The sequence below is a fragment of the Anabrus simplex genome, chromosome 1, assembly GCF_040414725.1.
Source record: "Anabrus simplex isolate iqAnaSimp1 chromosome 1, ASM4041472v1, whole genome shotgun sequence".
Lineage (NCBI taxonomy): Eukaryota > Metazoa > Arthropoda > Insecta > Orthoptera > Tettigoniidae > Anabrus > Anabrus simplex.
The window spans coordinates 1,149,445,199-1,149,465,705 of NC_090265.1; the positions used below are offsets into that span (position 1 = coordinate 1,149,445,199).

The 20,507-nt window shown below is 37.9% G+C and overlaps 1 protein-coding gene across 4 annotated transcripts in view; it reads left to right on the forward strand.

The window, feature by feature from the left end:
- The window catches only part of LOC136858113 (protein PRRC2C), a 708,190-nt gene that overhangs the window by 479,634 nt on the left and 208,049 nt on the right, over positions 1-20,507 (forward strand). For all 4 annotated transcript variants that reach the window (XM_067137420.2, XM_067137417.2, XM_067137419.2 and 1 more), the window contains exon 25: positions 1,023-1,176. In XM_067137420.2, coding sequence (XP_066993521.2) covers positions 1,023-1,176 — 154 coding nt within the window. The remainder of the gene's footprint in view (positions 1-1,022; positions 1,177-20,507) is intronic.

Here is a 20,507-nt window from a genome sequence, read left to right on the forward strand (position 1 = left end):
AAGAATGGAGAAACTTCATTTCTGTTGCCTGAAGATGACTCTTTGTTGGTCCAGTAAGTGTTGCTGCTTCCAGGCCATACGTCAATATAGGTACTAGATATATTTTGTACAAGCTGATCTTGGAAACTAACGGAAATATTTAATCCCAAAGTATTTGACGTACAGCGTGATAGAATTTGGAAGCTTTCTGTATTCTGTTACTAACCTCTTGATGTATGGTATTGGCTGATGACAGAACACTGCCTAAATACTGGAAGTTGTCTACAATATCCATCTCCTCATCTCCAATTCTTAGATGAACAGTTGGAGAGTTTCTACTCGTCACCAAGCCAACTGTCTTCGTTTTGCTGATTTTGAGACCAAAGGTTGTAAAAGCTTGATGCCAGAGATCTAGTCTAGTTTGTACTTCCGCTTCTGTCTCACCCCATACCATTACATCATCAGCAAAAACCAGGGCATTAGTTGTTGGATCCTTTCCCTTAATCGCTTTTAAAACTTCATCCATTATGATTATGAAGAGAAGTGGTGAAAGAAAACTTCCTTGCTGGACTCCACTCTTCGTTTCAAACCAACCTGACCTTCCATCCTGGACCTGGACACAACACTTGGCGGGTTCGATCCTGGCTCAGTCCGGTGGTTTTTGAAGGTGCTCAAATTGATCTGCCTCGTGTCGGGTAAATTTACTGGCACGTAAAAGAACTACTGCGTTATTAAATTCCGGTACCTCGGAGTCTCCAAAAACCATAAAAATTGCTTTGGGACGTAAAGCAAATAACATTAAATTAATTAAATTTTATTTGTACATTTTAAAAATTGCCTTATTTAGGATAATATTTTGTTGTTTTTACATTGTTGGAAATTTTATCTAATCGCTGGAGAGAAACTTCATGAGGTATGTTATTTTTTATAAAGTTGGTTGTTATATACTTGCAAAAATAAGGTTATGGAAGTATACCTGGATTGTTTATGCAGATGTTGAAATTGGTAAGATTACTGTGATTACTTTTAGGTGTTGTTTCCAGGTTGTTGAAAAGAATGTCCTGGATGGAACGACACCTCCTGTTCAAACAATTATATTTGAGAATACCAATTACAAATCTGCTCCTGGAGACCTTGCTATGAAATCATCAAAATTCCCAAACCATCTGAAGACTAAAAGAATAGATAAGAGTCGAGGTAAGTTTTTGAGCCTGAAACGTAGTGTTATTTGTGTTGAAGATTTAATAAATTACATACCTGCTCATTGTTTGCCCCTTCATTCTGAGAGGTAATTTTCTGCTTCAAATAAGCACAATTTCCTTTCAGTTTGAAAGGAGGGAACAATTAAAAGGAGCAATTGTGTTATTATATTTAGTCTATTTTCTCCATTTAGTTGAAAAGGATGCCATCTTCCCATGCTGACCTCTAATTGTTTATATTTGTATATGCCCCTAACATTGTTTCCAGCTTTCTATCTTTGTTTAAAAAATTAGCAGCTTCTCCCCTCCCCGTTACATAAAGTAACCTATTGGTTCATTTGCTCTTTGTGTGTTTGTCCTATATTCCTATTCTTCTATTGCATGTAAAAATCTTTTAGTACTTAGTGCCTTCCCTCTTCTTTGTTCATCTGACCTTAATTACACTTAACCAGCAGACTGAAAATCTGTTAAGAATCATCCGTTCTACAAATGTGGATCCTTTCCTCCCTAATGAGCCTGGGAAATAGAAATGTGCTTGTTGGAAGCTGAGAAATGACTAATCCATAAGAACTATGGTTGAGGAGAGAGGGCGAGTCCCCATCTTTGGCCAAAGATTTGGGTTTTGCCTTGTCCTTTTGCATTTTAATATGTTCACTGCTTTGCGAGTTACATGCAACTTGTTTAGCACTAAAATATGGTGCTGGACAAAAAGAACAAGTTTTATTCCAATGCTGCTTAGGATATTAATAACAGCACAACAGCAAGTCACACAGGGTACCCATAATGTACTGTAGGATACGTGTACATTTAATAGATACTTATTACCACAAGGCACTGGTGACTCGTGATGCACGGAAGTAATACATCTTTAACTATTTATTTAACAACCTGTGTCTCACATTTTTTCTAGATTTCTTGCTCAACAGTGGTGGACAATAGGTTTGATCAGGTATTGTTATGCTGTACCTGTCGTTATAGGCTGGTGGAAATCTGTTGTGGATGTGTGTGAATATCCTTGGTAGTATGCAAAGTAGCTGCATTATTTACAAGTGGGCATCTTTTCTTTGCAGCATCACGGTAAGATGCTGCATACATACTTGCAGACAGATTTGATTATCTTATTGTCAGTTATACGCACAGAAAGCAATGTGTGCATGTGTATTCTTCATAGATTAGTGGAGTGCCAGCTACCCAGAGTGTATTCCAGTTCGAATTCTTCACTATGGCCCACGAGATCTTGCTTAGAAAAACCGTTAGAGGAGTTGGATATTGAGGATCTTTTAGAATTTGAAAATATCAAAAGTAGTGGTATTAAATATCTAAAATTTTTATGAAGTTTGTCGTCTTCACTAGCATCCTCTGGAATCACCAGAGATAAACGATAGCCATAATTAAAGTAACAGTAAACAAACTAAGATACAATCAGGTAAATCAGACCATAGTTGGGGTGATATAAGCAGAAATGATATGTGCTGCTTTATTTTTTCCTGGGGAAGCAAAAGTTCAGTTGCAATTTGAAGAGCGACAGCCCCTTGTCATATACTCTCACTTTGTGGTTGACAATTTACTCTAAATGATGTTTCTGGAAACCAACAGGGATGCTATATAATTTAACCTTTAGAGCTCAGCTGCGAGCCATGCCTGACAGCGAAATTATCCTGCACAGATCCTATGTTGGGCAATACCCGACACTATTTTCTTCTCTGTATAACTCCTTTGTCGCGTTACACATGCACGAATCAGATATAGTTACCCACTGCAAACTGTTGACGACAGTTTGAGTCCCACTTTTGTTATCTCTTTGAACTCGGGCTTCATGGAGGGTTCTTTGAAGATCATGCAAGTTAGTAAACAGATGCTGCTTAGCAACATGCCATAATTTGAGGAGCGTGAGAAATAATTAGAGACACATTTAAACGAAAGTGATGTTGATTTGAGCAATAGTGGGAGCATTGTTTAATTTACTGGTGATACAGTTATTGTAGAATTATATTGTGTTAGTGAATTCAGTGACAAAGACCCCAATAGCGAGAAAATTATACAAAATGTCTGTGCTGGTATCTCTACTGACCACTGGAAGGATTACTGTGACTTGGACTTTTAAAAAATCCCATTCACAGATACTTCTAGCTATAAACCACACCACGGGACTAAACCTAAGAGTGAACTTGATTCTTTTCAGTTGTTCGTGACTGATGGGTTATTGATGGAAATTGTGCGTGATACTAACCGGTATGCCAATGTAAACATTCAGTCGGTTAAACCCCTAATGTCACACTTCATTTATTGTCGTCCACAGAGGAGAAGTAAAAACTGCAGTTTTCGATGACTGAGAAGTGAAGGGACGACAACGTGAGGACAGATTTTTTCTGTAGTGCATGTACAGGTAAGCCTGGATTACATCCTGGCAAGTGTTTTAGAAGTTCCGCATAAAGCACAATGACGGATGGAATGTGACTTGAGATAATTTCAGGATTAAAAATGCTGAACGTTGCACCTCAGTATTATTTCTTCTGTATTTGTTTTATTTGATTTTAATGAATATGCTGTTGATATGTTTGTGCAGTCATTTATTCCTTTGTAAGCAGAATTTTAAATGGAGCTGGAGACTCAGGCGTGTTCAGAAAAATGGAGGGCTAAGGGTGAAACAAAATCATAATGAGAAATGCAAGTCCAGAAATTTGAAATAAAAGGGAACTAACATAAAAGAAATAAGAATCATGTGTATGGATTTGTTCCTCACCCAATTATCAGCTCCTACTGGTCCAACAATGGCTTATGCAATGTTAAAGTTTTAAGACTGGTAATGCCACGGGAACATTTTATTCTTTTCTTGAAATTCTGGCACTTCACAGATACTGAAGCTAACCATCAACTAGGCAATCTCTACCCAACCCATCACCTCTTTGATAAATTGAACCAAAATATTGAGAATGCCTTGGCAACAGGGATATAAATGACTCGATTAAACTGTGGTTTTTTGGAGCAGCCATTTATTTTTTCGAATGTATTCCCCTAACAAAGCACACAAATTTGGAGTTAAGCTCTAAAAATTCTGTATGAAAGGCTTTAGTGTTAGAACGAAGATCTATGCTGGTAAATCTAGTGTGAATGAAAGTGGAGTATCATGATCATTCTGTTGTAATGGAACTTCTAAAGCTTGGAACATAGTGGAGCGGGGAGTAAAGCAGCAAGCAGAGCAATGAACAAAGTGTTTTATTATCACTGCACTAATGAAAGAGGTTGGTGTTTATAGCAGCGCTACGTGCAGTCCGTGCCAAAGTTTTCAGTCAGGTATTGAATGATGGATGAGTTGTTGTTAATGGAAAATTCTGCCTTAAAAATCTTGTATTCCATCCAAAACACAGATATCAGTACCAGTGGTAGAAGTTGTATGGGCACCCATTAAATGAAGGTAGGAAAACACGATTGAAGTTTTTCACTTCAAAAATCAGTTACGCAGTGATCCAGAGAAATATCATGCTTATTTTTTAATGACTGCATATTGGATAAAATACAACAAAGACTACTTAAGAAATGGGTAAACTTTAATCTCCAGCCAGTCCGTCATTCAGAACATCTTGTGGTTACAATAAGGTAAGTAAGTAAAAAAAAAAAAATTCTGTTATCAGTCTTTAAGTTTATGCACTGATTAGCAACGTAAGTAGTAGAACAGCATCTGTTATCAATCGTTAAGTTTATACAAACAAAGACCAGTTGATGTACCCATGCTTCACTACAGAATTCTACATTGTTTACAGAATTCTAGGTACTGTAGTGTACCCGTTGCAGGTAAGATTTTATTAAATTGCATAGCTCTTAGCATTACCCGAAAGACACGGCTGGGAGGCGGCCATACTTTGTTTCTCATGTCAAGACGGGGTTGAGAAGTTTTGATTGTTATGGTAGGCTCCTTTGCCTACTGTCATTCACAGTCGATTTGGGCAGTTTTCATTATGACAGACACTCTCTCCACCTGCCTTTTTATAGTCTCAGAAAAACTGTCCATGTGGTTTTTCCAAAGTCTTGAAGGATCTGCCATTGGGCAGAAAACCAACATGATAGCAATGTTAATGCAATAAAGCAGTTTTTTAAGACACGTCTGCATAAGTACAGTACATATTCAAAGGAAAAATTATTATGAATATTGTTTTGTGATTGGAATTTGTATGAGATTATTGGCCCATGTATAGATATTATGTAAAACTGTTCCCTAAAGAACAGTATGTTTCCAAGGCATTTCGTTAAAATTTGTCATAACATGGAGAATGTTAAGAATCATGAAGGCTGTAACTGAGCAAGAGACGAAACACACATATTCTCTCTCTCTCTCTCTGCTCTCTCTCTCTCTCTCTCTCTCTCTCTCTCTCTCTCTCTCTCTCTCTCTCTCTCTCTCTCTCATATTAGTGTAGTACGTAATAGACTCGGTAGGGACAGGCTGAAAACTGCCTGGAGTTGAACTCGTGCCTCTTAAATTATGGTGAGGAAGTAAGAGAGGCATAACCCCCAATAAAAGAAAAGGGATTATTAACATAAGAATGAAATGAGTTATTGAACAAAAGCTGGGGATACAAGTAACAAATAATTTACCTGTTCTGTCCAAGGAATACTATGTGCATAGTCAATTTTCTTTCAATTCAGAAAACTTAAACAAACACTAACAGAGTTGTCATGGAAGCGTTGCTATTAGTGAGAATTACATCAATAATAAAACAAACCTTTTCTCGGAACAGTAAGTCAAAATAAAGAGTATCCCTTTTTTCGCTGTGAAAAGTAGGACACGCTCAAAAGAACACACACAATTCAGAAAGTTGTGTAATGGAGTATATGGCAATGTTCAGCCTCAACAGCCACATCCATTCAAAGAACGCGGGCCACTACAACAGTAGCTCCTTAAGAGACTCGCATCCCCAGCTATCAGAAAAGCACCAAGAAGCAAAAACCCTGGCCAAAGAGAAAAAAACCTAGTAAGATGATAGGTTGCCATAATTACTGAGATCAATCAATATCTGAAACAATGAAACATGTTAACAGAAATTTTTTTAAAAATAATTACTAATTGGGCATACAAAGTTGAAAACAAATATAATAGAGAAAATAAGGGAGGCACAAATATAATATTCGCAAGATGCGGAGACCAACGGGAATCTCGTCTATGAATGCACACACACACACAACCTGGAGACCAACATGATCAAATCCAAGTAAGCATAGGGGTCAGCTAGGATGCAAGAATGCTCTCACCACATGACAAATAAAACCAGAGGCTTGTGAGCTTGAACAAAATACCCATATCACAACGTCGGATTTCCGCGCAGCAACCCAGGCTCGTCCCAAATACAATCGTGATCCACACATTTAACGTGCGCTACATTCCATACTTCCTCTCTTTTGCTCTTTTGGTGAACATGAGATGCGTATCATTTGCGTAAAAACATATCAATACCGTACAAGTGTAATGCAATTTTGCAGCACAAGTTATTTTGGCATAGTATTTTTGCATCGGCGCTGTTTGAAAAAACGAGATGATTCCAAAGCAATGGCGAGAATATGTCACCAACTCTCCTAACAAGGTTGATGAGGCCAAGCTTCTGTGTAAAACAAACAGTAACGAGCAGAGTGATAGGAAGCAACACTGGGAGGGGAATAGAGTTTTCTGTGGTGGGTACCAGAAATGAGAAAAGGACCATCATTCGACAATTCGGATAATGAAATATATTAGACAATTGACTTTGTAATTACATACACAGATTATCATGGGATTTGAAAAAAGTCCAAGAGATAACATAGATGAAGTCCAGTAATGCAATTTCCCACTTTCATTAATGATCACAGAGTTCGAACAATCAAAACAAAGGAAGAAACTGCTACCCAAAGTCTTCTCATAAACTTTAAACGATTTACACATACCGTAGACTCATAACATTCCTTTATAGGATAACAAGGATAAACTTTTCATAAAGCAACATTTTAGCATGACAACCATAATTATTGGCCACGATTTAATAAAAACTAACACCTCCAGGGTGTTTTACAAAACTCTAATAATGCAAGCAAAGGAGGGACAGGAGGGAAAGGAGGAAGATGAAAAATAACAAGGATGAAAGAAAAACAGGAATCCGACTGCGCAATACTTGGAGAGAGTTCTTTCACCGGCTACTGTGCTATTTAAAAGGTTTGAACATATCATGTCGACGGTGGTAACTCTTAGTCCAAATTTAGATTTTCATCTTCATTTTATGTCATGAAAATTTTAAGTCCAAAGAACATCGAAACAGATTAGGCACAAAATAAGCCATTCTATAAGCAGAGTGAATAAACAGACAAGTGCCTGAAAGGGCGAATTTAGTTCTTGCAAAATTAGAAGTGAAGTGTTTGCTCACCCAGTGTCCCGACGATACGATGTTTCCAGTTGGACGGAAAAGACTTGCGCTTGAATACAGCAAGCCGCACAAGGACAGTGGCCTCCTCCACACACACACACACACACACACACAGACACTCACACACAGACACTCACACTGTAATACAATTCGATGCCAGGCTGGTGAGACAAGCACGGCAGTGCATTATATATACGCCAAGAAAGGAAGCCCAGTAACTTCGAGAAGTTTTGGGTGATGTAGCAGATGACGTAGACCGTAGAATGTAAACACAAAATGGCAGTCAGTATGTAATGAGACACGGGAGGGACGAGACGGGTGAGCACCAAATATGATTAAACCATTAATACATAGATAATAATAACAGTAGAAAACATATAATCCAGTAGAAATGTAGATATTGCAGAGTATATGGAGACGTAGATGCGACGATGTTTCGAGAAGCTTGTAGAACGTAGATCGAAGGGTTATTGCAGGAGTACGTTACACAAGCTCAGCCAGTCGTAGACTCTAAGAAAATAATTTACGCAGTTCGGTATCACTCTCCACTCTCAAGTATAGTAAAGATACACACGGAACAAGCAATATAAAAATTAAAACATCAGAGGTCTGCAGCGACCAAAAAGATTGGGGTCTGCAGAATAGAATCTCAGAACACAAGATCACAATAACTATGACAAACCCAAAAGGAAAATGTAAATACCTTAAACCTTTTGTAGAACGAAATCTGCAGATTATGTAATAATCAACATTAACCCAATTCGAAGAGTTGCGTAGGGCGGATAGAAAATCCACATATAATACCATTTAAAATTATATACATGCCACCGTTTAACGTATCCGTCTTTTCACCAGCAGTCATTGTTGACACACTACTCGAGAGTAAAAGATAAGGAAATTGAAAGAGAGAAATGCTTCATCGCTGGAGTTCGTGGTTTATAGCATTTAAAAATCAGTGATTTAGCGTTTTGATTTTCAAATTTAGCGTTTTGTAGCAAATTGGTTAAAAATAATCATAATTTGCTAAATTGCACACACAACAGTTGGGAGTAAAATCATACTGTTTAATCACACATTGCTCGCCATGCAGTTTTGAATTCACTATGGAAAATAAGACAAACATCAACATAAGACTGCAAGAAGTATTAACGAACACACAGGAATATGCTTATTTTCAAATTTACAAACACAGTTTCAAAGTAAAAAATACTATTCTGAACGTATTTATTTATCACAGTACAACACACCTACAAGGAAGAAGAATTTCAATGATGATTTAAGTACAACATGCCAATTATTTAAAAGGTGTCCTCCTTCATTTGAGACCGCCTATCAGTTACAATTATGTTGTACTTGCTAAAAAAAAAACTCTACGTCGACACTGTTCGTAGAGGTCCAAATGCACAGAAGTGCTGCCAAGGCAAAGGAAAGCCTGCAAAACATTTTTTTTCTTCAAGTTTTTGATTGCAGAGTCGGCACATCAATATAGGCCATCTGTATCCTTATATAAAAATGTCCCGATTTGTGACTTTCGGCATGCTGTTTGATCGTCACTTCGCTTCTACCCATGGCTAACAGACAATAAAATAAATCGCTACCGTACTTTTAAACAGAACTACTACTCAAGACCAATGTCAAGAATAACCGACTAAGATCAAGGGTGAACACACGAAGAGAATGAACGTGGTGCTTGAAAGTGTATTTGCTGTTTGATTAACTGGTCTTTGCAGTGCTCTTTAGCCAGTGAAAGAAATTCCACATATTGAATGATTTAACCCTTTGGCCTGCCATTACTTGTAAAAGGAAATATTCCCTTACATACTATTTATTTTTTGTCACTTTAAGATAAATTTGATTAATCACATAGGCTACATAAGAATACACAAAGCAAAGTGAGCTTTTAGCTCGTCTATAGTAACAGGAACCCAATGTTTTTGTTCGTATTACTGGTTTCAAGGGAAGCAGATATATTAGCAAGAAATGTAGAGGCAAAGGTATTGGTTTCCTTAGTAACGTGATCCCAGAACTGTGGGGTTAGAAATTCATTTCCTAAGTCCATTTCTTTCGGATTATCACCCAACCCCCTCCTCACTACAGAGTGAATTTCAAAAACTGGTTTACACGGTACAGAAAGAGGCTTATTGTCAACAAGATCATAATTCCAAGTATCATTTTACTAGACTTCTCAACGGGCGAGTTGGCTGTGCGGTTAGGAGCGCGCAGCTGTGAGCTCGTATCCAGGAGATAGTGGGTTCGAACCCCACTGTCGGCAGCCCTGAAGATGATTTTCCGTGGTTTCCCATTTTCACACCAGGCAAGTGCTGGGACTGTGTGATATTAAGGCCACGGCCGCTTCTTTCCCATTCCTAGGCCTTTCCTGTCCCATCGTCGCTATAAGACCTATCTGTGTCGGTGCGACGTAAAGCAAAAAAAAAAAAAAAACTAGACTTCTCACTCGCTCTTGTTGCATTCTGGTTTTGTCACGTAGTTTCAATTGGCACTATCATCTCGGAACTGAAATCGGAATCACTTTCATCACTGTCATTTGAAGAAGTATTTTCATTCTCCAGAGAATCTTTTTCCACTTTCAACATCAGTATTTTCAAGCCAGTTACGAATAAACTCATCCATGCCGCACTTGGATGCCGCCATGATTGTTTACAACGAGCGGCAAAATGAGGTGCCTTTTATTTTCCGTATTTCAGCTCAGAGTTACTATTTACACAGAGAAAATAGCTTCAGGTATCATCTGACATCAATCGGTTAGGCTGCAAAACAAAGAGAATAAATCTCTCCGACCAGCTAACTGCGATAATGAACTTATAAATATTCCGTGCAGCAGGACGGAAGTGTCCGTGAAAGCATGTTACCGCTTACGATCGCAATGGGCGCTGTAATAATTATTTCTCCTGAAATAAATAACAACATTTATATCTTATTTTAAAGAAAAATGCATAGTTTTTAAAAGTATATGTTTATTTCGTATAAAACTCAGAGTTTCACATCTATTTCGCATAAATTGTATAATTTCGCATTTTGAACCAATTTCGCGTTTTATCGCGAATTCGAAATCGCTAAAAACCACCCGTAGGGTCATATAAGATGAAGGCACATACACTGACAAAGTTTCGGCATATTTCGCATTTATCGCAAATGCTAAAAATCACAAACTCTATTCATCGCTATTGATGGTCAAAGAGCGCCATCTGTCTAAGAGAACCGAATGATGTGTCACGGTCAGGAACATAAACATAGATTAATGTGTCATTGACATATTCCATGCAGGTGATGATAGAATGGTGCGACACAAGGGAACCTTGGTGTGGCATAGTCATTTGTTAAATCTGTTCATATTCCTTGTCAGTCAAAGACACTTTGTGCTGTTGTACTGTCCTCAAATTGAAGCAAGTCACCTGGTTATGGTTTGTACTTAGTTACTGCGAAAAGTAAAGAAAATGTGAGAGCGTGAGTGGGCACCATGTCTTTCACACAAATATTTGTAACTGTTCTCTAAATTGTGTATTTTGTATCATTTTGTGGCATATTTCATTCGTTCAAAATAAGGACATTACTCTCCCAACTTTCAAGTGTATACGTCGAAACACAAAAAAGCATTCTTTTCTCAAAAATTATTAGCTACAAAGAAAATTCATACACACTTTTTTCCTCGCAAATCAAATTTTTAAGTATGCCTGGTCTTCTTCACTGTTTATTAGAACTACCAGTTCAGGCAGCTTATTCACTTTTGAGGGTCCCAGGCATGTGTTTTCCTTTGACTTCCTTCATATTTTCTTCTGCTACATGGCCAGCTTAAGAGATATTGTGATAATAAAAGACAGAAAAACATCCTTTTTTGGAATAAGGAAATATGAATTTAAGTATAGTCGCTGGCTCCATTAGTCAGTAGGACTAACCGTTCGGGCAGGTTATTGACTTGCTTCACATTTCACATTTCCCTGCGCTACTCCCTTAAGATACATTTATAACAGTAAGTGCCCTATATGTTAACCAAAGGTTCCAGTTGCTGGCTTGTCAAATTTGAGCATGGTCTGTTGCTTCCTTTTTACATGAAGAAACAGCCACAAAGGATGAAGCATGCGCCATGCGATATTGTTTTTTCTCATAAACCATTAGCAATATGAAGAAAATTCATATGATTTTTCTTGAGCATTCTTTCTATCTAATATATAGATAGAGGTCAATTGGTTTGTTATGGGTAATCTCAGAAACTACTGGAACGATTTTTTAATTATTATTCACCATTTAAAAGACAATATCATTCTGGGTAACACAGTCTATCTACTGTATCGTCCCAGAATATAAAGGGGTTTCTGTGAGTTCAAGATTGGAAAAAGTGGCAGCAATAATAAAACAAAGTTTTGAGTGTATTTGGTGTGTTCCATTGTTCAATAGATTAACAGTTTAGAAAACGTATTCAGTTTTTAGGGTTCCAAGTGTACATTTTCCTCTGACTTGCTTCACATTTTTCTTTTGCTAGATATCTGACTTAAGAGATAGCATGATAATAAGTAGCCTATGTGTTAACCAAAGGTATTGGCAGTAAGCTTGCCAAATTTGAGCTCCATCAGTCAAGTAGCTTTTACATGAAGGGAAAAAAAAAAAAGACAGGCTAACATACAAATTTTCAGTTTTATTATTGCTGCCATTTTTTCCAATCTCTGATCTTGCGGGAACCTTTTTTATTCTGTGTCGCCCAGAATGACATTATCTTTCAAATGGTGATATATAAATTTTAAAATCATTCCAGTAGTTTCTGAGATTGCCCATTGTATACAAATTAACTCTCTCTATATATATATATATATATATATATATATAGATATTAGTAAAGATGCGTAAGAATGACTATTCACTTGGCAAATTGCTTAAGTAAGATCCTGCAGAGGGTTGTTCACCATACTCTTATTCCTTAGGAGCATTCTTGTTCGTGGTTCTTGCATGACAGAGGCTGCAGAAGATGACTGATGACACTGATGTTGCTGCCCAACATTCTTATGAGTGAAATCTAAGCCTGCTGGTTCTTAACATCTTTCGCTGTGCTGGTAGTGTTAGAAATAAACTTATATCCTTGTCAGATTCCAGTGAATGTCTTTTTTTTTTTAAAGATCCGCCAAACCTCACCCAATGAAATTTTGTTCATTGACTGATGGTGATTAGTGTCTGCATTTGATCGATTTACATTGTGCAGATGGTGGTGTTAACCTTGCCGTGCAAGGTGCAATAATGTTGGCCATATCAGAGTACGTATTTGACCGGTAAACAACCTCTGGGGAGTAAGAAATTTAAAAAATGAAATATTAATATAAACTTATTTATCACAACTTTGAGGGACTTTGTGACACATGAAAAGACTTTTGGATTGAGGAAAAACTGTTATTTCAAAACTTGTTTAGTATATCTCTAAATGGAAAATGAAACTTAGTGGTGCCCCACAGGGCAGTATTCTAGGGCCCTTACTTTTCTGTATTTATATCAATGACATATCATCTGTGACAGGAAATAACACACACCACCTCTATGCTGACGATCTGCAGATTTATCGACACTGCATGACTTCAGACTTACATGAAACAATACAAGATATTAACAATGACCTCTGACGACTCAGTATATATGCACAACAAAATTCTCTTATACTAAACTCCACAAAATCTCGGGCAATCCTAATTGGAACATGAAAATTACTGAACTGCTCAAACAATATTGCAATCCCGCCTATCCTACTGAATGATAACATTATTCCCTACAATAAAACAGTTAAAAATCTCAGCGTAATTATGAATGAAACACATGATTGGTCTGATCACACGAAAATCATCTGTAAAAAGATTTTTGGAGACTTCACCCTCTTAAACGGCAAAGAGATGTATTTCCATTTGAGCTTAAGGCCACACTAATACAGACACTGGTTCTCCCTATTCTTGATTATTGTGACGTTGTTCTAGTTGATATGACAAGTGTAGAAACACTTAAACTTCAACGAGCACTGAATTCCTGCCTGCGATTTATTTACAATATTCGGTACGATGTTCACATTACCCCATACTATAAGGCTCTCGCATGGCTGATAAACGTCGGCAGCTACACATTTTAACAATGGTGTTTAGAGTACTAGCGGAAAGTCAGCCACTGTATATTTCTTCTAAATTCACCTTTTTATCATCATTTCACAACTTAAATACATGTTCCAGATCCACTCTTTCTATTCCAGTGCACCGCACAAATAAATTAATAGTTCGTTTGTAGTGACCGGCGCCAGATTATGGAATTCCGTGCCAGCTCAGGTTTAAGGTCACCTGCCGAGACTACCTGCTGAGGACAGCTAACTGAATGGCTGAAGTATGAATGTGTGTGCGCCTGAGGATTAGTCAATATTAAGAGTTCTTACTATTAATTAGTTTTATTATTGACTTAGTAATGTATTTAAATTTGTTCTCAATTCTATTAATTTTTTGTTTCTTTTTAACTATTTTAAATATCTCATAATTGTATTTATGATCTTGATTAGTATGTGGTTAAGTGGAAGAGTGGGCCTCGAGCCCTAACTTCGCCACTGAAAAAACAGGCATAAATAAATAAATGTATCACATTCACTAATATCTCTATATTTAGTTCATCTATAATATAACTTGTGTCCAGAAACTCCATAGCATCACTTGTAATTTATGAAAAAGGAAACATTCACAGTTATATTTACGAAAACTAAATTTTTTTATAGCTACGAAGAGCACAAACATCTATCCACATCGGCGGCAATCGTTAACACTGCTGAAACCTGTAGGCTAACGGTGCACCAAACTCTTAGACTGTAGGGAGTAAATGCATTTCTGTCAGAGACTACCAGCATACAGAACTAGAATTTGTACAGCGACACTATTCGAATAACTGAAAAAGTCCAAAAAACGCTGCCGGATGTCATATTACGTCAGTAAGCAATTAACTTCTTAGTACTAGCCTAAAACAACAAATGCTATGCGCACTCTATTGACAGTCCTTACGTGCACTCATCAACCGGTTAGAACATTTGTTTGCTTGCTTAGCGGAGAGGGTTCAGTTGTATTGGGGTTGTCATTTAAGCCTCCGCTTTCTGTTGTTTCATTTTCGTCGATCTCTGCATCTTCCTCTAGGATCTCATCTGCATTAGAAATACGCCTCGAGATTTCCTTTAGTTGATCTGACTGTTCAGAGATCTTGAAGAAATACTGACTCTCAAAGTAACACCAAGTTGAATGAGGGCAAGGTTCACTATGTGCTGCTTCATTAAAACAAAATTAATCAAATTTTTCTATGATAAGAGAGATTTCTGCAAAAGAAACTTCTTGAAACACGTCCACCTATTCAAATTTATTTCATCTTAAAAAATGTACTGCTTCGACCTTTCTCAGCTTTTGCGGGATGCATCTCTTAGTTTTCCAGTTAGCATGCCCCTAAGATTCCTATAAATTGAATGTGAACACATTACATTTATTGTAATTCTATTCCTCAATAAGTGATATATACAAAAATAATCACTGTATATAATCTGACACTATAATGTGCTCAACATGAGAGATGGAATAATACACAGATGATTTACGTGCATTTGTAATAAACAGGGAATGGTTTTGTATTATCTTTACAAATCACGACGTATGAAGTTGAAAAATGCCATGCTTATTTCAGAATTTGTCCATGTTAAGGAGTTCAGTATGTATGTTCCATATTCATAGTCATTAAAATCAACAGTCAATATTGTGGCTGTCACATAATTTTGTAGCTCAGAAAATCCCATTTAACAACAGTGTGCCAGTGGTTTCCCCATTATTTTTATAATTCATGCATTCCCTTACATTGCTTCTTCCCTCCATTTAGGTCACTACCATTCACTGTTTGAATTAGCAGCGAGATGGATCTTAGTTTTCTTTTATTTTCCACTGTGTATTCAACAGCACATTTCAACCAATAAACATCTGACTAACAAACAATGAAATTCCAAACAGGGACAACTGTTTCTGATACAACCAACAACTTTGATTGTAATGTCATAGTTCAACACCCACCAATCTCTGTTGTGCTATCATCTCTGCTGACATCGCTCTCTTTAACTGAAAAATCAGTGCTTTATGGACTTATTCGAGAAATATACTGAGCAAACTATCACGGATGAGTCAAAGTTCAGAAAAGTCTATTGTTCAGATATATACGATGAAACTGTTTCGAAAGATAAGACGAGAAATTAACGCACCGGCTTACCTAACTGTCAAATCGACGGGGTAATGCAGCGTCCTGCTTTATCAAAATCAAAATCAAATCAAATCAAAATCTCTTTATTTGCAAATGAGGTGTCTACCTCGGTGGCAAATGGTACACTAAAATACATTATTGTCAAGCACTAAATATTAAATTAACAAGAGAAGAAAATTTTTCCTATAATACAATATTATACAATTTACGCTAACAATGTTTTCTATTAACACACAGCTCATCCTTAATAAATTTATATTGTTTACAAAATTCTAATTATAATATCTCCTGTACTACTTACAAATATAGTCAACTGATATACAGTATGTGGAATTGCTTCAAATGATACTATAAAACTGGTATAACATTAATATTTACATTGCATTTATTTATTTACTTTTTTTTTTTTTTTTTACCTGTTCTGGATCCTAAGTAGCATAACGACCTGCTGCGTCTTAACCAGAGCCCCTTTTGCCACCACTTTTCAGAGTTCCTGAAGGGCCTTCACAGCTACCGTAGCGGTCCCAGGGCCCTCGAAGTCCCCACTGTACTTCACCCCTACAGGCAGTCTCCTACTTTGGCTGTCCAAACTCCTTAGACCAGGGGATGGAATTAATTTATTCACACACATTTTTTTATTTACAATAACCTGCACCGGTCGAATGCCCTCTAACACTTGCTGAAGCAGTTGGATTTCTCTGAAAATATCTTCGTTTGTGAATGAGAAGCTTCTTGTTTCCCTCTGTCTCTCTCCCTCTCTATCTTCTGTTTCAGTTTCCAACTCTTGACAATCATCTACTGAATCTCTAAATTCCCTACTAAATAGGTTTGCTTTCTCAGTATCTGTTAAATAGTGTTCACCCCCTTCTCCCACCATTGTAGGAATTTGGACTCCTTTTCCTTTTTGATTCCTGATATATGAATACAGCTTTTTCCATTTCCCTTTGTGGTCATTACCCTCTTGAAGTATGCCATTCATATAATTCTCTTTTGCTTCCTTTTTCACTCTATTCAGTTTCCTCATTAGCTGTTTTCTAGTTTCTCTACTCTCCCTACCCTCTTTGATTTTCCTGTTTACTATTCTACATTTTCTTTTTAATTTTCTTATTTCCCTTGTATAATAAACAGGGTCTGAGGTCATTTTACCCTTCTTAACAGGTACAAATCTCTTCTCTCCTTCCCAAATAATTCCTTTAAATTTAGCCCAAAGTGTATCCACGTTACTCCCTTCACTTATCCAACAACTGAATTGTGATTTAAGGTAAGTCCCAAATTCATCAACTTTAGTTTTTCTGTACAATTTCTTGTCTTGTGTAACCCTCTTATTAAGCCTTTTTGGTACGAGTGCTACATCCATTATTACAGCCTTGTGTTGTTGTGTTTGAGTCATCAGTCCATAGACTGGTTTGATGCAGCTCTCCATGCCACCCTATCCTGTGCTAACCTTTTCATTTCTACGTAACTATTGCATCCTACATCTCCTCTAATCTGTTTGTCATATTCATACCTTGGTCTACCCCTACCGTTCTTGCCACCTACACTTCCTTCAAAAACCAACTGAACAAGTCCTGGGTGTCTTAAGATGTGTCCTATCATTCTATCTCTTCTTCTCGTCAAATTTAGCCAAATCGATCTCCTCTCACCAATTCGATTCAGTATCTCTTCATTCGTGATTCGATCTATCCATCTCACCTTCAGCATTCTTCTATAACACCACATTTCAAAAGCTTCTATTCTCTTTCTTTCTGAGCTAGTTATCGTCCATGTTTCACTTCCATACAATGCCACGCTCCACACAAAAGTCTTCAAAAACATCTTTCTAATTCCGATATCAATGTTTGAAGTGAGCAAATTTCTTTTCTTAAGAAAGCTCTTCCTTGCTTGTGCTAGTCTGCATTTTATGTCCTTCTTACTTCTGCCATCGTTGGTTATTTTACTACCCAAGTAACAATATTCATCTACTTCCTTTAAGACTTCGTTTCCTAATCTAATATTTCCTATATCACCTACCTTCGTTCGACTGCACTCCATTACTTTTGTTTTGGACTTATTTATTTTCATCTTGTACTCCTTACCTAAGACTTCATCCATACCATTCAGCAACTTCTCGAGATCTTCTGCAGTCTCAGATAAAATAACAATATCATCGGCAAATCTCAAGGTTTTGATTTCCTCTCCTTGGACTGTGATTCCCTTTCCAAATTTCTCTTTGTTTTCCTTTACTGCCTGTTCTATGTAAACATTGAAAAGGAGAGGGGACAAACTGCAGCCTTGCCTCACTCCTTTCTGGATTGCTGCTTCTTTTTCAAAGCCCTCGATTCTTATCACTGCAGACTGATTTTTATACAGGTTGTAGATAATTCTTCGTTCTCGGTATCTGATCCCTATCATCTTCAGAATCATAAATAGCCTGGTCCAATCAACATTATCGAATGCCTTTTCTAGATCTACGAATGCCATGTACGTGGGCTTGTCCTTCTTGATTCGATCCTCTAAGATCAGACGTAAAGTCAGGATTGCTTCACGTGTTCCTACATTTCTTCTGAAGCCAAATTGATCTTCCCCCAACTCAGCTTCAACTTGTTTTTCCATTCTTCTGTAAATAATACGTGTTAAAATTTTGCAGGCATGAGATACTAAACTAATAGTGCGGTAGTTTTCACACCTGTCAGCACCGGCTTTCTTGGGAATAGGTATAACAACATTCTGCCGAAAATCGGATGGGACTTCTCCTGTCTCATACATCTTGCACACTAAATGAAATAACCTTACCATGCTGGTTTCTCCTAAGGCAGTCAGTAATTCAGAGGGAATATCATCAATTCCAGGTGCCTTGTTCCTATTTAGGTCACTCACAGCTTCAAACTCTGACCTCAAAATTGGGTCTCCCATTTCATCAGCATCAACAGCCTCTTCATGTTCCAGAACGAAATTATCTACATCGTTACCTTGATACAACTGTTGGATATGCTCCTGCCATCTTTCTGCCTTGTCTTCTTTCCCTAGAAGTGGCTTTCCATCTGAGCTCTTAATATTCATGCACCTAGATTTCCTTTCTCCAAAGGTTTCCTTGATTTTCCTGTATGCAGCATCTACCTTTCCCAGGACCATACAGCCTTCGACATCCTTGCACTTCTCCTTCAGCCATTCTTCCTTAGCTACCTTGCACTTTCTATCCACTTGATTCTTTAATCGCCTGTATTCTTTTCTGCCCTCTTCATTTCTAGCATTTTTGTATTTTCGTCGTTCATCAATCAGGTCTAGTATCTCCTGAGTTATCCACTGATTCTTAGTTGATCTTTTCTTCCTTCCTAACATTTCTTCAGCAGCCCTACTGACTTCATTTTTCATGACTCTCCACTCTTCCTCTACTGTGTTTCTTTCGGCCTTTTCATTTAGTCCTTGTGCAACATGTTCCTTGAAACGATCCATCACACTCTTTTCTTTCAACTTGTCTAGATCCCATCTTTTTGCATTCTTTCCTTTCTTCAATTTCTTCAACTTCAGATGGCATTTCATGACCAACAAGTTGTGGTCAGAGTCCACGTCTGCTCCTGGGAAAGTTTTGCAATCCAACACCTGGTTTCTGAATCTCTGCCTAATCATAATGAAGTCTATTTGATACCTTCCAGTGTCTCCAGGTCTCGTCCACGTATACAGCCGCCGTTTGTGGTGTTTGAACCAAGTATTGGCGAGGACTAAATTATGGTCAGTGCAGAATTCAACCAGCCGACTTCCTCTTTCGTTCCTTTGTCCCAATCCAAATTCTCCTACTGTGCTACCTTCTCTTCCTTGGCCTACCACTGCGTTCCAGTCTCCCATCACAATTAGATTCTCGTCACCTTTGACATATTGTATTAAATCTTCTATCTCCTCATATATTCTTTCAATTTCTTCATCATCCGCTGAACTAGTAGGCATATAGACCTGCACTATTGTGGTGGGCATTGGTTTGGTGTCTATCTTGGCGACAATAATTCTTTCACTATGCTGGTCGTAGTAGCTTATCCGCTGCCCTATTTTCTTATTCATTATTAAACCAACTCCTGCATTACCCCTGTTTGATTTCGTGTTGATAATTCGGTAGTCGCCTGACCAAAAATCCTGTTCTTCCTGCCAACGTACTTCACTTATACCAACTACATCTAACTTTAGCCTATCCATCTCCCTTTTCAGATTCTCTAACCTACCACAACGATTCAAACTCCTAACATTCCACGCTCCGACTCGCAGAATGTCAGTATCCATCTTCCTGATGATCGCCCCCTCTCGTGTAGTCCCCACCCGGAGATCCGAATGGGGGACTAGTTTACCTCCGGAATATTTTACCCGGGAGGAAGCCATCATCAGTACATCTTTCATACAGAGAGAGCTGCATGTCCTCGGGAGGTGGTTACGGCTGTAGTTTCCCGTTGCTTTCAGCCGTGTAGCAGTATCAACACAGCTAAGCCATGCTGAGTATTATTACAAGGCCGTATCAGTCAATCATCTAGACTGCCGCCCTTGCAACAACCGAAAGGCTGCTACCCCCCTTTCGATGAACCATTCGTTAGTCTGGTCTCTCAACAGATACCCATCCGATATGGTTGCACCTGCGGCTCGGCTATCTGCATCATTGGGACACGCAAGCCTCCCCACCGCGGCAAGGTCACATGGTTACCTCAGTTTTATCAACAATTTCCCATGGTTTAACCAAGAATAC